Source organism: Lissotriton helveticus, chromosome 2_1 (assembly GCF_964261635.1).
Source record: "Lissotriton helveticus chromosome 2_1, aLisHel1.1, whole genome shotgun sequence".
Taxonomy (NCBI): domain Eukaryota; kingdom Metazoa; phylum Chordata; class Amphibia; order Caudata; family Salamandridae; genus Lissotriton; species Lissotriton helveticus.
This window is the reverse complement of record NC_136059.1, coordinates 1,034,490,449-1,034,518,424: the sequence shown is the minus strand read 5'-3', so window position 1 is coordinate 1,034,518,424 and position 27,976 is coordinate 1,034,490,449. Positions and strand designations below refer to the sequence as shown.

Sequence of the window (27,976 nt, the reverse complement as noted above, 5' to 3'; positions counted from 1 at the left end):
CACATTCGCTTGCACTCAGTCTTACACTCTCAATCATTCTCACTCAGTCTAATTCACTTATTCCCATTTGCGCTTGCACTCAGGGCCGACTTTAGCCCTGGGGGCACCTAGTGTGACAATGTTTGTTGCCACTTTACATCACACACACTATAGAGAGACAATAACCCATAGGTGTGTAAATCAGTGTATAGGAAATTTTACGCAAGACAGAGGACTACAAGGTGTGAGAGTCGCATGCCATCGATATCGGTAGACAGACAAGTTTAATAGCTCACTGTTCTATGTTAGCATTTTAACTTATAAACTGCAAGTAACAAAAGGATCTCTCAGACAAAAGCAGTAGCTCACTGACCAATTTACATTAAATTCACTTTGTGATCTGCATGGCACACGTTCTGTGCAGCAGGCATATTAAACCACTAACCACTGTGCTACCTTACTATGAGTCAAAACGTCCATTAGATAAACCTCTGATCTCTCTCTAGGAAGAAAATTAATCACTGGAGTTATCTTGACATTTTTATTGTTGCCTGAAAATTGCTGGGGCCAGGAACATGGCAGCAGGTACTTATCAAACTATAATATATTTGCAAATAAATGATGCCCCCACCTAAAGTCAATGCCTGGTGAGGTCGCACCGGTTGTACTGCCCAAGTGCCGGCCCTGCTTACACTCACTTTTACTTACTTTGACTCACTATGTCCCACTCAGCCTCATTGACCCACACAGTCTCCCTCATTCTCACTTTGACACACTGATTCTCACAGAGTCTCATGACTTCTCACTCTAACTCTCTTAGTATCACTGATTCACTCAGTCCTATCATTCCAATTCACTACATATCGATCTGACTCAGTCAGTACACCCCTACAGCAGGAGCACAGATACAACTAACACACATGGAATGTAGTGATGTCAGGAGAGGCAACATTCTAAGAGTTACTAAGAATCCATTTAATACATCACCAGAGATGGAAATGTTAAAAAGGATCAAGAGGCAGTCTTAAGGGAGGATAAAGGAGAGTGAATGGGGAGGGGAATCATTCCTGGCAAACTTTTATACGTGAAACAGAGTATTTTAAAATTATAGTGGATGAGACTGAGGGCCAGGTGAGGCCTGACCATATACTGGATACTCATTCTGTAATTCAGATATGCTACTGTATTTTTGGGCACTTTTGAAGCTAATGGGTGATTGACTAATGTTAAAGGTGCGAGAGGGAAGGTCAAGAACCAGCAGGTACTTGGGTCAAGGCCTCAGTTTAACACTTGCTTAGATTAAGGGTGTCCTCCCCATGCATATCTTTAGTAGACGTTCAGCGATAGGGCACTGCAGTCAAAGCTTCATGAACCCTCCTGAAATGCAGATATAGCTGTGTGTCAATGGTACTACCTGGAAAGAGAAGTTAGGATCCTATAATAGCGTCAGTGTCAGTTAGGCAGGAGAACTGGTACAAGGGAGCATTTATTCAGCAGTGACGCAAGCATATGTGGTTAAAGGAATTTGGGATGAGGCCTCAGAAGAGTGTTGATGATGATGATGGCACAGATAGCCATTATGTTAGAATGATCTTTGGCCAACATGGTTCTAGGTAACACTTCACTGTGTCAAAAAAGATTCTGCCATCAATGCAGATGGCAACACTCATTATATGATCTCTTAAAAATAGATTGAACTTGATATGTTCATCAAAATAAATTCTCGTAACTACTTTTGGAGAACAAACAAGTGTTTTTTAACATGGGACGGATTAGAGTAAAGTGTTTTTTTAGGTTTCGGCTAGACATCGTATGCGCTGTCTCAAAGAGACGTGTTATGTTATATCTGTGGGATTACAGATCACACATCTCCTACCATTGGTAACCCTCAGCATTGCACTCATTTTCTTTGATGCCATTCGTCATGGCTTGCAAGCACAATGCCCTCTTCTTGTGTTTGGCCCTCTCATAGGGCATGGGCCAAGTACATGACTCCTTACACTGCCACCGGTATACTGAGCTACTTTTTCTGTGTTTTCAAGCACTCCATTGGAGTGCTTGTGTTTTCAGGCTGTGTCAGGACTAGCCGTTTGGCCCACTTGCAATGGAGTAGAGCGACGTCGGGTCCCAGTGCCCTCCCAAGATTCTCCCGCCGACAAGAAATAACTTGCACAACAAGAAACTCTCTGGGGGGAAAGGGTTGGGGACAGAGAAGAGACTGCCAAGTCTTCACCAAGTTTTCCTCCTTCTTCGTACTCTCATTCTGCTCACTGTCTTCTATCTGACTCACTTGGTGAAACAGTAACACATATGATAGAAAAACATTACCCTGATATTCGCTATAGCTGGTATCTCCTTCTCCCTTCTTCTTTGTTACCTACTTAGTATTCACTTGGCCTTTGCTTCTCTTCTAATAGATGCTTGCATTATGCCAGCTAAACACTTCTGGTGTGTCTTAATTCTGCAATAAACAATGAGCATTAAACCTCGGGTATACGTCTTGAATTCAATATATTTATTTATATCTCTTTCTCTGTACCGTTAGTTTAATTCTTGTGTCTTCTAATATTGTGTTGTTTACTTCAATACTCATTAGTAATTTCTTATAACTGCTAATTCATCTTTTCTTTTGTGTTTCTTTTCTTTAGGACAACTGAGATTCAACTCCTACTCGTGGATACTTAGGTTCCTTTTTTAAGGTAAGTTTCTACTACTAAGATTTATATAAATGTCTACAATAATGAATAAACGTTTACTTCGAAATTGTGTATGACGCTATACTATCGTCAACAGTTTCCTTGCACTGATTTCTCACGCATGCACAACTTCTGGGAAATTCAGAATACAACTAATACTCTCTTCGCTTGCGCATGTGAACACACTGTTGCCTCACAATGTATCACTTCGTAGATGCCTTCTCCTTAATTTAACACGCATGCGTAATCTTGTTGCCTCACCAGAAACACACGCTTAACGCTCTGTACTCCTAAATGCGCATGCTCCTAAAATCAGTGACTCGCTTTGCGCAACCTCGAACAAACACAAGAACAGTCTTACTTTGAATGAAGACCTCTCGGGAACACTCTGACCAGCAATTTCACTCGGCGCGATGAAACTAATACGACGGTAACCGAGTCGCACTCTACCCTAACTGTCTTTCGTGCCGGTCTGAAGACTGCTGCCTATTCCTCTGGAATCTCAGGTGAAGTGCGAAATTCCAATGGCAACGTTCTGGGACCTTCTGATGGGTGCCACTGTGGAAGTGGGGATACTCTAGTCCACTGACCCTTCCTGCTTGCGGCTATCTTGGAATTTCTTCCAGCGCTTCGTAACCTGCCTAGTCCCTGCTGTTTTACATAATAAGGGCTCTTTTGAACTGGGGCATGTATTGAATCCTTGTTCAAACCTGTGCGATGGTGGGTCCTGACAGGCCATCTCCTCTGTACACATACACACATACCACTAAAATGCATGCATATGTACATAAACTAATGCATTTCTTTAAAAGTTGTTAAAACATGAACAGCACTATTTGATTTTTTTTGCATGATCCGATGGTATTGGAGTGCTTGCTCAGCCCTCCATTTTGCCATAGTGCGAATACAAGCCGATGGCATTGGAGTACTTCCTCCGCCCTCTCCTGTCATTGCTTGCCTATCTCCCCATACTCTCCTGTGTCCCTACTTGACCAGTTCCCCCACTACCTTCCTCGTCGCTGCTGCTTTTATTTATTTTAGTTTTTTTGCATGGTTTGATGGTATTGGAGTGCTTGTTCCATCCTCCATCTTGCCATAGTGCTAACACCAGCCAATGCTATTGGAACACTTTAAGTGCTCACCAGTTGTATCACACAATGACACATTCATAATCATAGACAGGGGGAAGCGTAAGTGATTTGCCCAGAATCACACATTGTTCAGCCGACTCCAAGATCCGGATTTGGTTCCCCAGTTCCCCTGTCAGCATCTTTGGCCACCCCGCCACATCCTCAACTATTTCTCAGTATCACTTACACATTTGTTCAGGAGGACCCCATCAACACCAGCAAGCATTGACAAAGACAATAGATCTCAGCAATGCCCGAGCTATTGGCCTTGTCAATGTGAATGTCTTTTACCCATGTTGTCTGCACCTCATCTGCTGTTCAGCATGACTGAAAGTCACTGGAAAAAAAGCACTATGATTCAGCCAGCGCAGGCCACATCATAGCACTTTTTTGTGTTCGGAGGGGCAGGACAATAAACTCACATGAGGGCGAAGAGACTCGGTGTCGGCTCAGCATCCCGTGTTTCTGGGCTATCAGTAACTTTCAGCCATGCTAAACAGCAAATGCGCTGATAGACAGCATAGCTAAAAGACATTCAAGTTGACAAGACCAATAGGTAGGGCATTGCCAATTGCTTGTTTGCATCCATGCACTCTCTTGGCTGTTGTTCCTTAGGCGCTCCAGTGAACTAGCTACGGCAAGCATCTGTTTTTATTTGTTACTTCTTTGATCTCATTCCTTGTAATACTGCCTAAAGTTTTCAGTGTTGTCTTAATATAATTCACTCATTGCATTGTGCTATTTTATAAAGGAATTTGCGAAAAATGGTTGCGAAGCTTAGAAAGAGCACCTGACCACGTTCATTTTTAACTTATTTATGGCAGACGCTAACACCCTTGCGCAGTTTATCGTTAAGTCATCATGTGTACTGGGAAATGATAAAACAGCATGAACTTAGTAATGGTGGCACCCCATGACAATCTTACTTTCATCCAACGGAGTCTCGTCCTCTTCACAAGGGGATGGCAGAAGGGGCTGCAGTGGTTCCATATTGATTATCAGCTGTTTATTCAAAGAGTACGAGCTGCGACCTTGTGATATCAGCGATCTGCAAGTAATTTGTAAAATAAAACATCTCATCAAACACAGAAAGAAACTGCTGCCCCGCCCACTTTTACACCGGGTTATGTGTTGTGCTGCAATGAGTGTGCAAAGGCTACCATTCCAAGATGTCACAGAACTGAACCGCCCAGAAACTACCGACATGTTCAGCATGAATGCAGCCCCTGAGCATATTGGCTCATGCAAATGTATCATACAATACAGCAGGCCAGACTTTGCACATGTCCAGTCTTTAAGAAAAAAAGTTGTTCTGTTTTTCTCCTCATAATTTGTTATTTTCCTCAAGATTCTACCTCTTAGTAATAACATACCAGTGCTTAATTAGTAAAAATATAAGTGCCTGGGCTTCTCATTTGGAGGCCACTGCAACTTACATTACACATTGCCCCTGCCATGCTGCCAATGATAGTAACAAAACAACTACTAACCATCACATGCCTACAAATGTGGCTGCTCGGACTATTCCAGGCCCCCAAAGCTATAAGAATGGCTTGGGCGGCAGGTAATAGTCATTTTTAATATATATAGAATTAATATTTGACTGTTGTGGTCATCTGAGACAGCACCACCTTGTAGCAGACTGTCACAAGCGGCTGTGTTGACAATTAAGTGCTGGTGCTGAGCACCGGAAATCACGGGCTCAAATTAAGCACTGCCATAGTCTATAATGCCAAGGGTTAAAGAGAAGAAAAGCAGCTTTGAAATAATGTTTTTCTTCAGTATTCTGTAAGGCAAACCTCTGATCAGCATCTGTCTACCATTCCGTTTGGCCTTGCCCATAATTTACCCCTAGAATCTGGTTAGAGCAAGTTTAATGCTGCATGTATAGTTCTGTATGTTAAAGTTTATGTTTCATGTATATCCCTGCATCATGTTTGCATAATTCATGTAAAAATCTGCAGATGACCCCATTTCATGTAAGAATGTACTCTTGAAAAAAATCATGTTTATAGTTTCAGCCATCGATGGAGATCAGTGCGCTGCATAAAGTGCTCTGCTGCCCAGCTGGCAACTTCAGCGCTATAAAAATACATCAATAAAATGCAATAACATAAAATGTTAGATTGTAAACATAAAGCACCCATTACCAGCTTTAGGGAACGAAAGGATGATATTTGGAAGAACTTGGTTATTGGATTAGAACTGGAGTCAACTCCTTTACTTCAACTCCTGGGAAGTATTCATTATTACTAATATGCTCTATCTTGTCACTAATATTCCAGGAACAATTCTATATATGGGAAAGTAGAATTCCAAGTATAAAGTGTTCTCTTTGCTGGAACATACGCAACTAACTTGTATATTTAATACCAGGAAACAATCAAGTCAGTGGAGGCAGTTGATTGACCCAACGTAGTAGTAAGTGAATCAAGTATCTCTTCTCCCCCCTCGGGTGATTGCTCCTGAGACTCACCTGTATTGCAACAGTTAGTGGGGTTAGAGTCCACTGATACAGTTTTGGACGTTGGGAGTGTTATCAACATTGACACCAACCAGGCCTTGGATGTAACTGCAAGTGCTTTAGTCCCCAGTAAGGTTCACATTAGTAACCTTAAAATTGTTTCGTGGAATGTGGCAGGTATGCGAAACCAGCTTTTGTTATCAGATTGGAATAGCTTTATTGATGGGTACGATATTTGTATGTTCCAGGAGACATGGAGCTTGGAACCTCTGCATAAGCAGGGATTTTCTTGCTTCCATGTACCTGCCACCACGGCTGGGCGTGACCGTCCTTCGGGCGGGCTTACGGTATGGGTAAGGGTTGACCTTAACCTTAAGATTACTCATCATACATCCTCCTGTCTGGCTATTATGAGACTCCATATTGAGGGTTTGAATGGTGCCCCCGCTTGGGAATTCTTCAATGTATATGCAAGAGGTACTCAAGGGGGGGCTAAGTTACCTACTATTGACATTTTGACTGACCTACTGAGGCTGTGTGCTCCTGACTCCTTAGTCTTGGTCGCTGGTGACTTTAACTGCTCGTTCGAACCTTTGGCAGCAGATGATATTCTTGGAGTGCATGAGGATGATGCACAATGGGGCGTCCCGTTTCTTACCCTCAAGCCTGTGAGGAGATGGTCTCCAGTAGTCATTCAATTGAATGCTCTAATGATCGAAACAGGTCTAAGAGCTGCCAACGGCCGTACTACCTCTGATGCTCAAGGAGCAAACACCTACAATAGAGTATCATGCGAGAGAAGGATTGACTACATAATGATAGACAGGAAGGCTTGGAAGTCAGTGGTGGATATGGTCATCATACCATCGGTGGAGAGCGACCATAACCCCCTGTCCCTTACATTGCTAGACCCGTGGCACAGAAGGGAGAGTATACCATCAAATAGCAGGGGGCTAATAACCAAGCAAATTATACCATCTAACTGCAATAGATTTCTTAAATGGCCCAAGTTCTGCCTGGACGAACCTAGACTGAGCGCGCTGGATAGCATTCTTGTTGCGCAGACACTAAGGCTATCAGTAGCATGCAATGAGGCGGCTGGGCCAGCAGAGGTAGACGCCATCTATACTGCCACTATGGATCAGATTGGCAAATTGTTTACGGTCCCATCCAAAAAGAATCTGGTGACTATCAAGCCAGCCCAGAACTGGTTTGATAGTAACTGTAGAAGGAGGAAAAACAATCTAATTATTGCCATTAAATCTTTTAATCCAGCTTCTGTTAGGCTGGCCAGGATGCACTATAGACAGGCTATAATAGCCGCCAAAAAGGTTTGGGAAGAATCTCATTGGGAAAACCTCATAGATGCAAGCCAAACTAAGAATGGCAACTTATTCTGGGCATTAGTTAGAAAATCGACTGGCTGTGATTCGAACCTAATTCCAAATCATATCACAGATAGAGAATGGTTCGAACATTTTACAAAACTCTATGGTGGGAATTAACTGCCCGGAGTCCCAGGGCATTTGAGCGGTGCTCTGGATGTTGGCTCCCGGCGGGTTGTACCAACTAGAGTTGACAAAAAAGTGGTCCTTGCGGCTATAGATAAAATAGTATCTGCTAAAGCCCCAGGACAGGACGGTGTGCCAGGTGACCTTTTTAAAGCCAATCCCGACGGTGGGGCAATTTACTTTACTACTCTGGTAAATGCACTGCTAGCAGGTTCACCCGTTCCTAACTCATGGGAGGCGGCTGAGGTGATTCCTATCTATAAGAAGGGCCCTAGGGAGGATCCTGCCAACTACCGCCCAATTAGTCTTATAGACGCTGGGCAGAAATTGGTTGGCAGGGTCCTCCTGGAGAGGATCCTTTTGTGGGTAGAGGAGAACAACATCATCTCCCTTTTTCAGGCAGGCTTTAGGGCATGCACGGGCACAGTTGACCAAGCATTTAGGTTGTTACTCCTCCACTGGAAGGTGGTTACCATTGGCAAAGGCGGTCTTTATATGGCATTTATTGACTTAAAGACCGCCTTTGACATGGTTCCTCGAGACCGCCTGTGGTTAATTCTGGAGGAGATGGGGATCCCTCTACCAATCCTAAATCTTTTGGCCCGTATGCATGACGGCACCTATGCCCATATTAGATGGGGATCCCAAGGCCAAAAAACGGATAGAATACCTGTGAACCGAGGGGTACGCCAGGGCTGCGTGTTAGCCCCAACACTTTTTTCGTTATTTGTGAATGGTGTGGTCTCTTTTTTGCTTGAAATAAATGCAGATGCCCAGGTTTTGGCGGGTGATAAAGTGCCCACCTTGCTTTTTGCAGACGACACGTTGTTGGTTTCAAAAACCCCCGTGGGTCTGCAAAAATTGTTGAACCGCTTTTGTTTGTTTTGCAAGCTTAGGGGCCTTGTCATAAATACCACAAAAACTAAGCTTCTTTATTTCAACCCAAGTAAGTCCTCCAGATCTACCATCTCTCTCTATGATGAACCACTGGAGCGGGTAAAAGAATTTGACTACCTGGGAATTAGGATTTCACAAAACCTAAAGTGGCAGCCACACATTGATAAAATGGTCTTAAATCATAGAAGGGTGGTGGGTGCACTAGGGCGAGAACATCGTCTGTCCATCTCTAAGCCCATTGCTCCTGCCTTGGATATTTACGCTGCAAAAGCTGTGGGCAGCGCCCTCTATGGTGCAGAGTTGTGGGGCTACGAATGTGTCAACAGCTTGATCGCCTCTGAGAATAAGTTCCTTAGGGAGCTGGTATCCCTTCCAAGGGGTACCCCGATAAAACCATTATTGAGTGATCTGGGTCGTCATTCCATTAAGGACCTAGCCAGGCTACGGCCTCTTTTATACTGGGCTAGGTTATGGCGGACCCCAGAGCTCTCAAAGTACCTAGATGGTTTGAAGGAGCTCATGAATCTTAATGGCGCCCATAAAATTAATTGGATTCGCAATATAAAGAAGCTTCTGCACGAAACTGGCTTGCCAATTGATTGGGAGCTCGGAGTTCCTTTATCCAAGACCGAAACTAAGCGAGTTTACTGGAATTGGGTTGATGAACATGATCTAAGGGACCCAGCCCAAGGAAGGTTGACTGAAGCGTTTAAACAGCACAAACTTAAGCCTCGCTTGGAGCTTTACCTGGATTTTATCAAGAAACCGCGAGATAGATCTTTATTTATCCAGTTCAGGTTGGGAAACCTCCCCCTCCACGAGTATACCTGTAAGTGGAAGCCCCCGTACCAAACCCCACCTGATTGCCCATTTTGTGAAGGTGTCATTGAAAGTATCGCTCACGTCTTCTTTGTATGCCCAGCCTATGTAAAACCCAGAAAGAAATGGCTTAAACCAGTGTGTTTATTGCTAGGAACCAGGGATCATTCCTCCGCACTCAGAATACTTAAGGCTGATACTAGCACAAGCCTAGTGTGTGGGGTCGCCAAATTCCTGAGCTGGGCTTGGCTGATTAGATTAAAGGCTATGAGTTGACCTTAGTTTTAGCATTATTTTTAAAACTCACAAAGCTGCTAATGTTTAATATGCCTTTTAAATTATTTATTGTAATACGAATGTTTTTATTGTGCCCTAAATTGTAAAATGTAACATTTATGAATTGTGGCTTTTATGTTTTGTATGTGCTTTTATGATATCTTGTATATCGAAATAAAGCTTTGATGGTTAAGTCAGGACTAGGCAAGATGTCGGATGCCTATATGTTTTATCGCAAGCATGTGGAACAATTAAATTAAAATTAAATGTAGAAAAGAACGGAAATATGGCACTTCCTAAACTTGGTGGCCTTACGAATGCCATACAAATTTTCAATTTAAAAGAAATTAACAATTGCATATAATTCACTGACAGTGAAGAGCACTTCTTTTTAGGTGATGTGCAAATGCGAGAAGGAAAAATGCTGTCACTCGTGGTACAAGTGAGACAATCCTTGAAGTTCGATGACCAATTGCCTCATGCTGTGAGTTGTAGTAGGTGGAAGTAACATGTGAATGACTGGTGACTGGAACAATTGATGAACAGGGCTGACCCAAAGACCATCCGGGTCTGAATTGGGGTGGCGAAGTGTGCTAAAGAACGATGATGGATTCAACCCTGATCTGTGTCTGGGGATGAGTGTCTGAAAAGTTTCAGCACTCCGTCCATCATCTCCTTGTGTTTGCATCTGTGTATATAGCCATTCATTTTGTATTTTTTTTATGAATTTTTGATTATATGAGTATGATTGTACTTTTAACGCTGTATCTAGGACATACCTAAAATGAAAACAGTACAGCTTCTGTATGCAGACATCTTTTACTACAGTCGTTTTGTAGCACAGGGGTATATGAACCTCTGGTCAATGTGACTGGTAAGGAAATAGGTGTACATTAGGGCAAGCTATTCTTTCATTCAAATCACCTGAATATTCACACACAACTCCTGGTTTGTTTCATAGCATAATCTGGTTAGCCTTATTTCTTCTGTAACAATCTAAGCATTCAACACCTGTTTTGAGATGCTGTTTTCATTTATTTTAAAATGAAAGGTGCTGTTTAGTGTAGAATTTGTCTGGTCTTTAGCAACATCGGGAATTATTATTTTGTAGGCGTGCTCATTATTCAAATTCAACTCCTCCCTTTTTGGAAACATGCTTTAGGAACAACAAATAGGATGCCTTGAACGTGTTTCCCCCATTATACCTGTGCACTTCTGGGGGCTCCCGCTGGATCTTGGAACTTGCTTCAACCACTTCTTTGGCGACCCGTCCACTAAAACAAAACAGGAAGACCATCAATGTTGTTAGCAGCTTTGTTTCTGGGAGAGTGGGGTGGAAAGTGCTCATTAAAGAGAGCGGTACAATGGGGGGGGTGCATTAATTATGCTGATATGGATGACTAACCTGTGTGTAAAGGAATGGACGGTTCAGAAAGATAGCAGGAGAACTGCAAACATGTTTAATACAACTGTTTCAACAGCGAATTCTTACTACTGCATCTTCTTCCTGGTAAGTTCTACTGCAATAACGGAATGTCATTTTTCATAGTCCTTCATTTGCCATTTCTAATGACTGTTAATAACAAGTGTAAATAGTACCCAGTCCAATGACACTCAGTTTATTGAACTTGGATTTATGAATTTGTCCATCTTAATGAGTACACATTCTACACAGTTTAAAATGAAAATTTTGGGCCAGAACAACATTTAGGGCCTGATTATGAGTTTGGTGGGCCTGGAGCGGGCTGCCACGCCAGCGCCTCACTCCAGGACCACCAAACCCGTAGTCAGACACCCACCAGATTAGGAGTTATCTCCTGGTCTTGCAGGTAGTCCTTTGGCATTCCCACAGCCGTGCTTATGAAAAAGGCACCACAGTGGGTTCGCAAAAGCCCGTTCCTGCACTGCATGGGCTGTAAAGTCCATGCCGTGCAGGAAAGGGGGTGCATGCAGACAGGGGGTACACCATGTGCCCCAGTGCTTGCATCCCATGGCCCTGATGGCACAGGGGGCCAGTAGGGCCCCCTAAATTTCCTCACCAAGGCAATTTTAATGGCAGGCTCACCGCCATTGAAAGTGAGGTGGTCAGGAAACTTCTAATATGCTTGGCAGTGGCAAAGTGGCCCCACAAAGCATATTAAGGCCTCTGGCCACTGTGCCACAGGATCCATAATCCCCCATGTTTTTTTTTTTTTTGTTATCCTCATTTGCCTGGCCCACTCTTATTCAGCCTCCAACTGCCATACGCGTACTCATAGTGCAAGGTTTCCCCTGCCCCTGATAACACGATTGGTGGAAACCGGCAGGAGATGGCCCGAAGAGTATCACGGGTAGTGACTCCGAACTTGATGTTTTATTCAGTTGAACTAGCCTTCGGAGCCAATTGAGGGGGCCTAGTTCTTGGAGTTCCAAGGCATAATCATAGGACCGGGAAAAAAATAAAAATAAAATAAACCCCGCTTACTGTCTCCAAAGAACCAAAAGGTTCCAAAAAGACCGACTGCGTTCGCCACCTGATCTCAATATGTCTGTTTTAGAGGTTGCGTAGAGAGATGATAGCCAGTTTGCGTGTGTTGGTGCTAGATTTTCAATCCAGACCTTGCATATCTCTCTTCTTGCAAGCAATATAGCATAGAACAGAAATGCCCTTGCATGGCCCTTTATGCTGTTGTCCCATCCAAATATAATCAAGGAAAGTGTAATGGAGATCGAGGTGTTAAGAATAGAGTCCAGGGTTGCTTTCACTTCGTTCCAAAACTGTAATATGTTGGGGCATTCCTTAAACATGTGGATATCTGAAGCTGCGATATAGCCACATTTGTTGCATTTCTTCCCTGGGATAAATTTAGATAGCTTTAACGGTGTAAAATATGCTCGATGTATTGTAAAAAAAAATGATTACGCCTGAGCCATGCAGGTTTGACACACTTATATAACAAGGTACAGGAATTCTGCCAGATTTTGATACTCTGGGCACCAAGTTCTGTGCCCCATAGTTGTTCCGGGAGGATGAATTCTCCATCTATTTCTTCTAGCAAACACCAATACCACTGCGAGACCTCTTTGCCCCCTACTGATTGCACTACCAGTTTCTCTTCAGTGATGCTGTGCTTCCCAAGTGTTGCCCCTGATCTGTTCGATGCTTTGACCCAGCTATCTAATTGTAAAAACTTAAACCTCGAAAGCTCTATGCCCAGCTGGTCCCGCAACTCCTCCCAGGGCCTCAATGATTCGCCTGCCAACACATCTCCCCATGTTGACATCCCTCCTGCTCTCAACGGAATGGTAAGCCTGTCATCCAGGCAAGAAGGCAGCCCTGGGGATTCCCAGATGGGTGCGAAGTTAGAGTAGTATGACAAGCCCAGGATCCTCCTTATATGTGACCATAACTTCGCTTGGGACATAAGAATCTTTAATTTAACTTTTTTGAAGTATTTCTGATCTCCAAACTTAAACATGTAGCCGTTAGTTGGTAATCCAGCACCAATCAGCATGGCCTTGAACATGAGACCTATTGATGTATTATATGGGACTTTTAAGAGCATTCTTGAATGAGATAGTTGGAATGCCCACGCATTGTATTGCTAATCAGGCAGAGATAGACCCCCCTTTTCCCTCCTCCTTCTCAGCTTTTTCCATGATACTCTTGCCGATTTATAACCCCACACGAAAGAATTAAGCTCTCTCTGGCATTTCTCTAATACTATTTAATTCCCCCATGGTTGTGGTGCTTCCACCACCATAACCGTAATACGGAGGTTGGACAACCAGTAAGGCGGTCCAGGGGTGGCCACTACGGGTTCGGCAAACTCGTAATCAAGCTCTTAGGCTATGGCAGCGGATACCCATCCTCTAATCAGCGTTCCACCGAAATAAGATACACTCCACAGACTTTTGTTAACATTCCACAGAAAAGATAACTATACTTTTTAAAGCCCCATACCAGAAAAAAGACATAAGTGCGACATTTGTGAGTCTTCTAGTACTCTACTGTAGTGGTTCCTACAGCCAGGTCCTGTGCCTAGCCCACTGTGGATGCCTAGCCTTAAGTCAGTCCCTGCAGCAAACCAGCCATAGGCAGCCAACCCCAGAGGTCACATGCAGTTGCGCAGCAGGGCTTGGCCACAGTGCCTGTCCAGGAGCTCCACCAAATCTGCTGTGAACAACCTGCCTCCTCTTTGTGCAGCCAAAGGCCATGTGCAGCGTTATTTGGCCAAGCAGAGCTGTACTGCATCTAATTTTCCTATAGGAAATGTTTTTCAGGAAATACACATCCCAGGGACGGATTTCTGAATCTCATATGTAGCAACAGCGCCTGCGTTGTTATAGTTAGATAGCATTTTCCATTGAAAAGGCTTTTTGATTTTTTTGATTTTGTACATTTTATTAGGCATTTCCATTTTACAGAAATAATGCTATGAAAAAAGAAAAAAAATGGTATAGACGAGAAGTAAAGGCGGTACAGTTTAGCACCTGCGAGTCCAATAAAAGAAAGACCATTTGTATAGTTCAGATGTCAACCTAATTAGAAAAGTATAGGTCATTGAGTGAGTCCAGCTAAACTGCCAGATTCTTTTTGGTGGTCCGGTGGGGGTTTACTCCTCGTGGAAAGAAGAGTGGAAAGAGGTGAGAAGATAGGAGAGAGGAGGGGGGATAGTTGGAAATGATAAATGTGTGTGGGGGGAGTGAATATCCCAAGTAATTAGTCGAGCGGGGACATTTATTTGTTTTTTAATGACTGAAGAGCTATCCAAAAACTCTGCACGAAACATTACCAAGAAATTTCTCCTGGCATCCTTTGCAGATTCACCGTTCACTGTCATTGGCTGGCCATACACCATTACTAAAACCCAGCCATGTTTTGCTATTGATAGACAGAATTTTTATGTCGTTTATATCCGGCACAGTGGTGTTTTGAGCATGATGTGGTGTCTGTTATGGTGTATGTTGTACATTATTCGCTATAATGGCAGACTTCAGTGCTTTATCAGTTTTTGTTCTCTGAACCATAACTAAAATTTAACAGTTTTTTTTCTTGGTTTCTGAGCTTGTTTTAGAATGTGCTAAATCCAACTTTTCACCCGCAGGATGCGTGAGATTGCCCACAGGACTTGGGGGCAGATTTATGATAACTGGCGCATCCCCAGGGATGCGCCAGTTATTTTGCGCCGCTGCTCCGCCACCCATGGTGCGCCGCATTTACAATGCAGCGCACCATGGGTCAAAAACGGCACAGATGCGTGACGCATCTGTGTCGTAAAGGTGGCGCATTGCTGAAGTTGCGTCGCAAGCGCGACGCAGCTCCAGCAAGGCTCGGGGTGCCCCATCTATACAATGCTGCGTCAAGAACTACACCTGCTTCAAGCAGGCGCAGGGTTTTGACGCAGCATTGGCCTGAAATTGACTGAGTGAAATCTTATAGATTTCACTCAGCCACTTTTGCGAGGCGCACCTGCCCCGGAACGCTCACCCTGCGCCGGAACGCCCACAAGTGGCGCAGGGCTTTACAACGGGACGCATCTGTCTAGATGCGTCACGTTGTAAATGGGTCGTAGGGATGCGCCACGTTTACGCCGCAGTTGCGTGACGCAAACGTGGCGCATTCCCATCATAAATCTGCCCCTTGGTTTACAGACATGAGCAGCAGACAGCCGGAGAGAGCTGAACCGTGTAATGTTGGTGAACTGTTCCACCTTTGGGAGGGACTGTCCGAGGGGTGTTCCCTGTGTGGGCCCTCCGCTCTGACGCCAATGGTGGATGCCAGCAGGGGGAGGGGAAAAGTAAATAAAGGAGGAGGTCTGGGGGCCTGTTTACCACAGGGCCTTTCTCATTCACTGGAGAGCGTAGAGGGCCTTTGGCAGAATATGGACCCCTCTTTGAAGGGATAGCGCTCTTCAGATTTGGTAGGGAATCTCTGAGTGAATCTCTGGTGTACTTCTGATGGAACTGATGCAGGGGCTGGGTTGCTGTTACTGTAAGTACTACAATTTGAAGAAGTGAAGTTTGGTAAATTAACATGCCCTCAGCTATTTCCAAGTCTTGAATGGTGGACAGGCCGGCTTTGTCAGCCTTGGACAATATCAGTGAGGTCATGTTGGCTTTAGGAGGAGGTGAAGGACTAGTACGTGTCGCCAGGTGCTTTTTTTTGCCCTCATTAATCCCTTCCCGCACACCAGGCCATGTTTGCTGTTAATCCATTTAGCTGTTTTGTCTGAAGAGGAAATCAAAATTTCCTATGGGAGCTTGAACAGGAATGTAACTTTTTGACACATTTCTTTTATTTTACATCTACACAGACCCGCATGCAACTTGGCATGCAAAACATTAGCCATTTTCATAAGGGGTATGCAATTTTTATTTTTGCAATTTATTTTATTAAGCAGAATCACAAATGAACTACAAATAAGACACATACCGGACAAATATTATACAGAATAGTAATTGATACTAGCAAGCTCATGTGCAAATGAACGAACCATCACATAGTTTACGGCAATCGATCTATTAAAAACAGTAATGCTGAAATACCATGTGGGAATCAATAAAGTGCCCACGTGACAGTTTTGGGTCTCCTCCTACAAATTGCTTTGTACAAATAATGCTTGTCAAACTGAGGGTAATCATTGCAATGAACTAGACACTCCAACCTTCTTGGTCCTACATACCCCTTTTATAAGAAAAAAGCATCATTGCCCCCAGGGCCAGCCCTAGGCATGAAAAGTGTGGGCAGATGCCCAGGGCCTCGCACTCTGCCTATTAGGATGGGCCCCCGCACAATGGCAACACCCCACCAGTCCTTGTGCACCCCTGCTGATCAAAGTGAAGGAAATGCGTCTCTTTACAATTGGGCTCATGGGAGGGGGGCCCCCTCCTGTGGCCTCTAAGGGATGATGTGGGAAGGCCTAGGAGAGGGGGATACCTCTCGGGCTGCCCATTCACAGGCTCCACGGGCGCCCATTGTCAGCACTTTAGGCCACACAGGTTTAACTTAGCTCCCAAGCAATTCTTACACCTTCAGTCCGAAATGGGCTGTAAAAGAGGTGCTTGTGGTGGCTGACAGGAGGAGCTGCGGCCCAGGTGGAGTCTTCACAAAGCAGCATCCCCGAGATCAGAAGGTGTTACTTATGTAAATTTCAGGGGCCTCTCACATTCCCTTATGCCCAGGGCCCCGAAAATCCTAGAACCGGTCCTGCTTGCCCCTTAGGGTACAGCTTTTAAACCAATAACAAAAAAGCCAGCAAGCCCACCTTACAAAAGCAAGAGAATTAAGTAATCCCAATATTTCCGAGAATCCTCCATGGAGCCATCAGTGGCACTGCTACCAAATTGGGGCCCAATTCTGCTAGGAAATCCACATGGCTTTAAATCTTTTTAAACCCCCCCCCCACACGTCTCACATATGCCTTCTTAAATTCTTTCGTCCTGAACATTTTATTCAGCCACTCTTGGAATAACAGAGCCCTAGATGATTTCCAGTTCTGTAAAATCAACGAGCGAGCAATTATTGAGGCGATAGATATAAACACCTATCCCCACTTGCAGATAGCCGATTCTTACTGGCAAACCCAAAGTGTGCCACCTCTGCCTCCAGATCTGTATTTATCTGGAGGGCGAAACTAAGAGCTTTTGCCAAAACTGTTCCAACAACTGGCAAGTAAAAAAAAAATGTAAAACCTCCCATCACCTGATGCTGACAGCGAAAGTACAGACCCTCTACCGCCAGATAGATTCTATGCAGGGCCGGAGGAGTATAATAGGCCACCCAGTGAGATAGGAAGGACATCCTCTTAAAATGAACTGTCATTAAAGACTTATGGCCTAATAATGAAATAGAGTGTCAATCCGCCTCTGAAATAGTGCATTGTGTATACCAGTTACTAGCTCCCTTGAATTTCAACCTAAAAAGTGTTCTCATGGAGGGGTCGGGATTTACACTAGATTCTGAGCAGTGATTTTTCAGAAACAGAGTGATCTGTTGGAATGCCAAAAAGAACAACTTACAGTGATCGCCACACCGCGCCTGCAATTTTTGCCAAGTAATACACTTTCCCCTTAACATAAAGTGGCTCAATTCATTAAAGCCACAAGCATTCCCCAATCTTAACTAACTTTGTGGTATTGACAAGCCAACATACGTGCACTCCTGTAATATAAGATACTCGAAGCCTCCTAAAATGGTTTTGGATAGGGGTGTGCAAAATTTCATACAGAGTCTTTAAATGAGGTCAGTATTAGTAATAAAAAAATGCATTTTCTATTGGAAGTTCAGCTGAAGGACTTGATAAGAGTCGAGCACAGCAGAATTTATGCATTGAATTCTGCTCCGCCTGCTGATAAGTTTGAAGAATTTTCCACTGCAGTTTTTTCCGGGTGTGAGAAAAGGATACCCGATTCTTGTGGCTTTTAAATCAAGACAGAACAATTGCCTGAGATTTTGGTTGCAGCAGCTGCCACGCCTCATTCCCCATTTGGTTCTGATAAGGGGCAGCATACAATGCACTGTCCAGGCCGTAATGACCCTACCATCTCCTCCCCCACCCCCTCACTGCTCTCCCTACCTCCTGACCACACCCAGAGGTCCATGCATACATTTACCAACTGCTCCGAATAGGTGGTAACTGTATGTGTTAAACTCCACCAAATTGGGAATTTCATGTGGTTTTACAAATGGAAAAACTATCCCACATGGTAGTTCGTTATTTCAAGGTGTTTCATTTATAATTTGACAGTTCTGGGTGGATTTACTGCACTGTAACAGTAAATTCACATGCATAGTTACCTTTACCCCAGTACTGTGCACCTCATAATATGAGTCAATCAATCAAACAATCAATCAGGCATTTGTTAAGCGTGACTACTCACCTGTAAGGGTCTCAAGACGCTGGGGGTGAGGGGGGTGCAGGTTCCAGTCCATCAAGGAGGGGTCTGTCGAAGAGCCAGGTTTTGAGGTTTCTTGCAAAGATGGGGAGCGATGCTGCCTGTCTGAGGTAGAGCGGAAGGGCGTTCCAGGCTTTGGCCGTGAGGAAGGAGAAGGAGCGGCCTCCCGATCTGGTCTTTCTTGTGTGGGGGACCACGGCGCAGGAGAGCTGGGCTGATCATGGGGTCCTTTGGGTTGCGTGGAATTTGAGTTGGCAGTTCAGGTATGCTGGTCTGGTGTTGTGGAGGGCCTTGTGTGCGTGGGTGAGCATCTTGAAGGTAACTCTATCCTCGATGGGGAGCCAGTGGGGTGTGCACAGGTGCTGGGAGATGTGACAGTGTCTTGGCAGGTTGAGGACCAGTCTCGCTGTGGTGTTCTGGATGTTTTGTAGCTTGCGGTGAGGTTTTTCTTTATTCCGGAATAGAGTGCGTTGCAGTAGTCGAGTCTGTTAGGGGCCAGTGTGTGAGTAACAGTCTTTCTGTGTTCGAGGGCGATCCATTTGAAGGATCACTGAAATAATATCGAGGGACAGAATATCGACCAATAAAAATATCGTTGAGAAAATATCGAGAGACAAAATATCGAGTTTCTATCTACAAACAGGTAAGTACAAAAATATCGAGTTAAAAATATCGTTTACAAAAATATAGTTGTAAAAAATATCGACTTTAATAAAAACAATGTTTAATTACATTAATATAAAAAATTAATTACTAAAATATACTTAACAATACTTAAAATAACTTTTAATAATTAAATAATTAATGAAAGTAAAAAAATAATATTTTTTTAATCATATTTCTTAAAACATATATATATATAGTAACAAAATTTAATTAAATAATAGCCAATATTATTAACGTACAAATACAAAAGAGTAAAAATTACTATTCCCACTCCAGTGGGTGCAACAGTAGGGAAAGCGTTGGATAGCGTAGGGGTTAAAATTACTATTCCCACTCCAAGGAGTGCAACAGTGGATATATGACGTTACAACGCAACTTTTACAACGCACTACCATTACAACGTAAGTATTGGTAAGTATATAAGAATTTTTATAATGTAAATTATTGAAAATTAATTTAATATAATTTAATTTAATGTCATTTCATTTCATTAAATTAATTTAAATTTAATTTTACTTTATTTTTACACTGTACCCCTGTACCCCAAAAACCCAAAACTGACCCTGAACCCTAAAAAAACCCTTTACCCAAAACCCCAAAACTGACCCTGAACCCTAAAAATACCCCTTTACGCAAAAACTAAAAACTGACCCTGAACCCAAAAAATACCCCTTTACCCAAAAACTAAAAACTGACCCTGAACCCTAAAAATACCCCTTTACCCAAAAACTAAAAACTGACCCTGAACCCTAAAAATACCCCTTTACCCAAAAACTAAAAACTGACCCTGAACCCAAAAAATACCCCTTTACCCAAAAACTCAAAACTGACCCTGAACCCTAAAAATACCCCTTTACCCAAAAACCAAAAACTGACCCTGAACCCTAAAAATACCCCTTTAATTTAACATAATTAGCAATTAATCAATTAAATTAAATTAATTACCAATTACATTTTAATTAATTAACAATTTTTTTTAATTAACAATTAATTAAATATTACTACCAATTATTAAATTTACATATTTAATTAATTATAATTAAATTACTTCCCACCCTATTCCCCTATAAACCCACAACCCGCTACAGAAAATGAATTATTTAAATTTACACAATTAGCAATTGATCAATTAAATTAAATTAATTACCAATTAAATTTTAAATAATTAACAAATATTATTTAATTACCAATTAATTAAATATTACTACCAATTAATACATTTACATATTTAATTAATTATAATTAAATTACTTCCCACCCTATTCCCCTATAAACCCACAACCCGCTACAGGAAATAAATTATTTTAATTTACATAATTAGCAATTAATCAATTACATTAAATTAATTACCAATTAAATTTTAAATAATTAACAAATATTATTTAATTACCAATTAATTAATTATTACTACCAATTAATAAATGTACATATTTAATTAATTATAATTGAATTACTTCCCACCCTATTCCCCTATAAACCCACAACCCGCTACAGAATAAAATTACACAATAATTTTTAAAAAATCATTACTTAAAAATAATTATAACATAAAATGACACTTTTCACACATATTATAACATAAAAACACTATAAATAATTAAATATTATTTAAAAAACGATATTTTTTACTATCTAGATTATATACTTGGATATTTTCACTTTCTATATTATTTACAGTCGATATTACTTCACTTACCTTAAAAACGATATTTTGACTGTCGATATTCTGTCCTGTCGATATTTTGTCCAAACGATATTTAAAACTCGATATTCTGTCCAAACGATATTTTGGAGTCGATATTATGTCTGTGCACCCCATTTGAAGGTCTTACAAAGGAGGTGAAGGGTGTGGAAGCAGGAGGACGCGAAGGAGTTGATCTGGCAGTCCATTTTGAGCTCGGAGTCCAGGATGATTCCCAGGTTGTGTGCATGGTCCATGGGGGTGGGCGGGCTTCCAGGGGCGGGGGGCCACCAGGTGTTGTTCCAGGCATGGGGGTTTGGGCCCATGATGAGTACTTCTGTTTTGTTGGTGTTTAGTTGTAGGAAGCTGTTTTTCATCCATTTGCCGACGGCTTCCATGCCTTCTTGAAAGTTGTGTCTGGTGGTGTTGGGTTCGTTGGATAGGGAGAGATGAGTTGGGTGACATCTGCGTATGGCACAATGTTGAGTCCGTAGGTTCTGACGATGGGGGCGAGTGAGCCATGTAGACGTTGAAGAGCGTGGGGCTGAGGGAGGACACCTGGGGGTCTCCGCAGGCTGTTGGTGTAGGGTCCGAGAGGAATGGGGGGAGTCTGACCCGCTGCGTTCTGCCGGAGAGGAAGGAGCGGATCCAGTTGAGGGCCTTGTCCTGAATCCCTGCGTCGTGGAGCCTGCGTATTAGGGTGCGGTGAGAGACTGTGTTGTATGCTGCTGAGAGGTCGAGGAGGATGAGGGCTACTGTTTCTCCTTTGTCCAGTATGGTGCAGATGTTGTCTGTTGTGGTGAGGAGGGCGGTTTTCGTACTCTGGTTTTTACTGAAGCAGGATTGGGAGGAGTCGAGGATGGTGTGCTCTTCGATGAATGTGGCGAGTTGGCTGTTGATGGCTTTCTCAATGACTTTCACTGGGAACGGGAGCAGGGAGATGGGTCTGTAGTTTTTGAGGTCGGTGGGGTCAGCTGAGGGTTTCTTCAGGAGGGCATTGACCTCTGCGTGTTTCCAGTCCTCGGGGAAGGAGGCGGTCGCCAGGGAGCGGTTGATGGTGTGGCGGAGCATGGGTGCGATGGTGTCGGCAGCTCTGTTGAAGATGTGGTGGGGGCAGGAGTCTGTGGGGGTCCGGGTGTATTGACTTCATAGTCTTCAGTGTGTCTTCGGTGGTAAGGGCTGTCCAGTTTTCAATCGTTGGCTTTAGGGTGTCGGGGATGGTTGGCGAGGGTTCAGTGTGTTGGTTGTCTTTGTCAAAGTTGTTGTAGATGCTCTTGTTTTTTTGTGGTGGAAGAAGGTGCTGAGTTTGTCGCAGAGGTCTTGTGAGTGAGGGATGACAGTATACTCCCTGGTTGGTTGGGCAAACTCCTTGATGATGTTGAAGAGTTGTTTGCTGTTGTGTGTGTGTGTGGAGATTTTGTCTACAATCGCTATTTTCCTTGTTTTTCTGATTAGTTGGTGGTGGGCGTTGGTGGCAGCTCTGAAGTTGTTGTGGGCTTCTGTGGATTTGGTGCTCCTCGAGGCCTTTTTGAGGCAGCGGCAAGTGTGTCTGGACTCTCGAAGTTTTGGCGGTAAACCATCTGGCTTTCTTGGCATGGGTGTTATTGTTTTTCTTGAGGGGGGCTATGGTGTTGGCACTGTCGGATATCCATCTGTGCAGGGTTCGTGCTGCGGTGTTGGGGTCATCATTTTCGTCGATGGTTGGGTGGAATTGCTGAGTGAGGAGGTGAGCTGGTCGTCAGTGATTCTGGTCCAGTTTCTTCGTGGGAGTGGGTGCTGGTGTCTGTGAATGGTGGGTGTTCTGAAGGTGAAGTGGACGCATCGATGGTCAGTCCATGGGAGTTCGGTGGTGTGGCTGAAGGTGATGGAGTATCCTGTTGTGAAGAGGGGGTCGAGGGTGTGTCCTGCTGAGTGTGTGGGTTCGGTCACGAACTGGCAGAGTCCAATGTTGTGGAGGTTGTCCAAGAGAGGTGTGGTGTTGGGGTCCAGTTGGTTGTTGAGGTGGAAGTTGAGGTCTCCCAGCAGGGTTTAGTTGGTGAATACGTTGGCATGTGAGGAGATGATGACCGTGATGGAGTTGGCGAAAGGTCCGCGGGGTCCAGGGGGTCGGTAGATATGGGTTTTTTGGAGGGTGGTGGTAGGGCTGGCCAGTATCTTGAAGTGAAGGTGATCCATCAGGCCTGTGGGCTCGTCGGGGAGTGTGCTCAGGCGGAAGGTAGATTTGTGAACAATGGCGATTCCTCCTCCTGGGTGGGTGTGGCGGTCCTTCCTGAAGATCTTGTATCCTTGGGAACTGGTGATGGCGATGTCTGGTACCGAGGTGGTGTTGGTCCAGATTTCAGTGAAGAACGCTACGTCCAGGGTGGTGCTGTCGAGGAGGCCCCAGATTTAGGTGGCGTGTTGTGTTGGGTCCTTGTTCTTGGCGGTGCTGTATGTGTGCCGGCAGGGGTGACAGCTGAAGGGTCCGTGGGTGTCGGCGGTGATGCTAGCTTGCAGTTGTTGTTGCGGCCTGGGTTGAGTTTGTGGAGTGCCGCTTGGTCGTAGCGTCGGCTGTGCGGAGGTCCATGGTACCTGGTCTCGGACGGTTCGTGGACGGGCGATGACGTGTGCGGACGGGCGCAGACGGGCTTGCCTTTGGCGTTGCAACGGCGCAGCCGTACAGCAGCCAGCATTTTATGGTGGAGGTGAGAGGAAGGCACAGCTGGGAGGTGGGAGCGTGAATGGCAGAGGAGAGGGGCCGTGGAGCAGCAGCGGTAGGAGGGATTAATGGGAAAACGAGCGGAACAAACGGGCAAAACGGCATGAATGAACAGTAGGGCACAGAAATTGCAAAACAGTAATGAAACAAGAAATAGGTGCAAAAAGCAAGGCTAAGGACAAACAGGCAATCGGGGTACAAAGTGGGGAAGGAAAACGAGAGAAAAACCACAGGAGGCAACCTGGGCTCGATCCCCTACCTGTCTAGCAGAGGCATAGCATGGCAGACCGGAGCTACGGGGGGAGGGGGGGAGCAGGTCCCTGGCCGAGGTTACTTTCCTCTACTTGTAATATATATAGGCAGCTTTAATTCCACCCCACATTTTCAGTAGAAAACCTGAGAGTTAGTTTATCACAGGAAAACTCACGAACAGTCTCCTTGGAAGTAAATCTCACACTGTCACTGGATACAATTAAAGAAAATGGAACCTACCTATATCGAAACCGGCTGCCTTTGAAAAAGATATTGCTGCTTGACATGGTCTTGATTTGACTGGATTTTGCATACCTGCAGGAAAAACAACAGAACAAAAGCTTTATCTGCTGCTACGTGAATCCTAACAGTATCGTGGCAACTTCTCATTTTCTATTCTGTTTCTAGGGAACGCAATGAGGTATACATACGGCCCATTAAAAGGCAATGTTAAGTTACGAATGACAATGAACATGATACATCGTCAGGTACACAAATTACCTGCGAAGGCACTTGACAGACTGCTCCGCTACCCAAAGTCAACCATCTTTGGTGTTGAGGTGCCCAGCAGTCCCTACCATTCATCTGGTATTCCTTATTGGTAAGAGTAATATCCCACGTGACAGGAAATAACAAGCCACTTTCTTTATAATCACATTTTATTTAATTTTATAACTAACACAACCCTAAGAGCAGACTATTTATTGTGTAGGCTTGAAGAGTATAGAAAAATTAACATTGTACAGAAATAAGTCGATGGTACCCGACACTATGAACTTCTCAAAGAATTTGAGAAGTTACACCATGTATTTTTTAGTCCCCTCCGAAATATTCCCACCACGGCCCCAACTTTTGCTGTATTTTCAAGGACACCCCCTCTCCCCACATACCACCTCTACATGGTGGCAGCAGCAGTCCATTGCCTGTTCCCACTGATCTGAAGATGGTGGTTTTTCTGCCCTCCAGGACCGTGTTATGTAGCATTTTGTCACAGCTATCAAGCCTGTGACTTTAGTGCCAACATCGGCCCATACCCCAGCCCGCTCACAACAATTTCCCATAATAACAAACACCACACAATGTTTTGTTGGAGAAAGTTGTTGCAGCTTTATTTGCATAAACATTATGCCAACATGTTGGGTTATCTTACGGGCGATCCAGGGTCAGGCCGCCCCTCGCCACCTGCCCATCTGATGAGCCATAAACCCCCTGTGGTGTTAACCGCAGGGGTGTTGTCAATTTTGGGGGAAGGGCTAGCCCCTCCCCCAGTGGACCTCCAGTCCACCCCTTACTCACGCCCCTCACCACTACAGGGGGCGGAGCGTTGCAGGCAACCCCCGGTTGCTCAGGTCCACAACCGCCCGAAGGACTAACGGGATTCTCACACTTGGCCACACACAAGCCTATTGGGCACATTAGGCAGCACTGTACAATGGAGGACTACATCATTGGCACAGTCACATCAGATACCCTTTTCCAGTGACTCACAGCAGACACCCATTTCCAGTGACTCACAGTAGATACCCCTTTCCAGTGACTCACAGTAGACATTCCTTTCCAGTGACTCACAGCAGATACCCCTTTCCAATGACTCACAGCAGACACCCCTTTCCAGTGACTCACAGCAGACACTCATTTCCAGTGACTGACTCACAGCAGACACTCCTTTCCAGCGACTCACAGCTCGTGTTTTCATTCTTATGTCTGACTTACTTGTAAAAGGCCTGGTTTTCCACCCCACATTTCCAAAGATGCTTACAGGCTGCTGGTGTCGAGGTATGGAATGCTAACATAGCTTTTTTCTGAAAAGAAATAAAGAACATAAATGATTTTCAGAAAGAAAAAACATATCAGACTTTGTGAATTCTTATTCTGGGCAAATAACCAGATGCTTCCCAGGTGGCCATCACCTCATGTTGACCTGCTGTTTCCCCAGGAGGCTAGAAGGGTGGGGGCCGGTTTTGGAGCGGTGGGGGTTGATGTTGTTACTGGATGCCTGTTTTGCTGCAGTGTTGCAATGTCGGCCCCAGTAACAACAAGCGTTTCCAGCCTCCTAGGGCCACGCAGTGCTTATCCAGGGGCTGGTCTGAGAAAACTGCCAGGGTTTCTTTGGGTCCCAAGTCCGGCTCTGTCCTTTTGCTCTCCCCCTCAATACCCTATGATGCAGTTCACCTTGGCTACCTCCCCTAACCTCCCCCTGCCCCCCAGAACAACACTCCCCACTCCTCACCTCCCCCCCCCGGCTGTACCACACCCTGTGTCTTTTGCTGTTTGTGTTTACGTTGGTCTGAGATTAAAGAGTGTTTTTAGGCCCCTATGTTTGTCTGTGTGTAAAGGTGGCTTTATGTCCGTTGGCCTTTGTGTAAATGGGTGAATTTATATATGTAGGTCTGTGTGCATGCCATATGCTTTGTGTGCTTTGGACAGGGCACAAGTTCTAAAAAAAGAAGTGGGGGGACGCTCTCACCTGAAGTGACGTCACGACAGGAAGTGACGTCACGAAAGGTGGCTTGCACCATCGGGCTCATTGCCTCCCCCCGCTCACCCCTTAGATGCGATTGCATCTGAGAAGCCAGTGCGTGTGCAGCGTGCTGTGAGCTCCGAGCTCGTCCCAGAGAGGCCAAAGAGTGAAGTCCAGCTGTTTGGCAGGAGGGACGGCATCCACCTGGTAAAATAAGTCGGGGGACGCCATCCATCCGCGTGGTACCCCGACTCGAGCCCTGGCTTTGGAGATCCTGTATTATACAGAAGCCACACCTACTGACGTTGTTGTTGTTTTTTATTAACTGGACACGATGGTCTGGATCCCGAGCGTTTGGTTTCTTCAAAATGAGCACATTTTCGCAACTAAACAACATTTGTTATTTCGTGCTCTCCATACTCTGCACTGCCTGCTAAGGCTCCTGACTACAGAAAACCCAATACAATGATAAACTGTTTGCACATGACGGTCAAATCTAAGCACAATTGCAAATGTTTTTTTTTCTTTTTTTTCAACTGATATATGAAGCAAAAGTCTAAGGAACATTGCTAGGTGAGCTGTGGAGCAAAGGGTTCTAATTAAGGTTATTCCCCCCACGGTGACATAATGCCACCTCATAAAGAAGCAAATAGGACAGGTTCTGGCAGCAGAACAAATAGAAATCAACAGTACAACTGGGTCTGCTGTGGTGCCATGCTCAAGTCTGTTTTCAGAAATTGTTGGCATGGTAGCTTTAGGATTCTCCTTGAAGGACATATACCATAATAGGTCATGCTGTAGCATCAACCTACTGCGAGGTAGGGTGACTACATACCACCAACTCATTAAGGACACTGTATCCAGTCCATGACTTCTGTGTGATAGCCTGATGCATTCTGGGTGTTGTAGTTTTGTTTTACTTATATTTAACTAGTTCAGGCATGGAGCCAGCGTATGTAAAGACCTCGAGTGAGGTGGTCACCTACTCCCCAGATAGGAAACCATTTTATTTTTGACACAGACTTTGCTATATTCTGTCTATCACTCACTGAGAACCTCTTAGGACTTGGTCCCTGAGAAGTGATCTAGAGAAGAGACATCTTTTTTTCCCATTTATAGGAAGCATAATAGGTGAACTTGTCATGGTTTCTGAAAAACGTAGAAATTAGTGGAAGGGAAACGGGGTCCTGCACCAAAATTGCAGACTCATCCACTGTTAGCTCTTTCTAGAGGCCTGCAGTTCAGCAGTTAGTCCCATAAGGACAGCCCATGTGCACCAGTCTCTCTCTCAAATAGACACGGAAGTTCATGGTGAACACAACAGTGGTTCTCTTTTTAGAAGTGGTATTAGCTGACGGCCATAAGGACATTGGAAAGTCGAAGTTCCCCCTAACCCAATTGAAAGCGTCCGCAATGCAGTGAGTGACACCTATGATGAGGTTATTGATGGTGGGTCCTGATGGCATCTTCAGCTGAGATGCAAGTTGGAAGTTGGAAGTTGAGTCCCATTCCTTAGCCATGACTGGAACTTTATAGTGGGTTTAACCACAGACAAATGGACAGCGATAC

At 44.4% G+C, this 27,976-nt stretch overlaps 1 protein-coding gene across 1 annotated transcript in view; it reads right to left on the bottom strand.

Annotated features, from left to right (window-relative positions):
- The window catches only part of FRMD3 (FERM domain containing 3), a 669,011-nt gene that overhangs the window by 25,033 nt on the left and 616,002 nt on the right, over nt 1-27,976 (bottom strand). Inside the window, exons 10-13 of the mRNA XM_078675836.1 lie at nt 25,660-25,748; nt 24,187-24,261; nt 10,978-11,046; nt 4,732-4,853 (exon numbers count right to left, since the gene is read on the bottom strand). Of these exons, the coding sequence (XP_078531962.1) occupies nt 4,732-4,853; nt 10,978-11,046; nt 24,187-24,261; nt 25,660-25,748 (355 nt within the window). The remainder of the gene's footprint in view (nt 1-4,731; nt 4,854-10,977; nt 11,047-24,186; nt 24,262-25,659; nt 25,749-27,976) is intronic.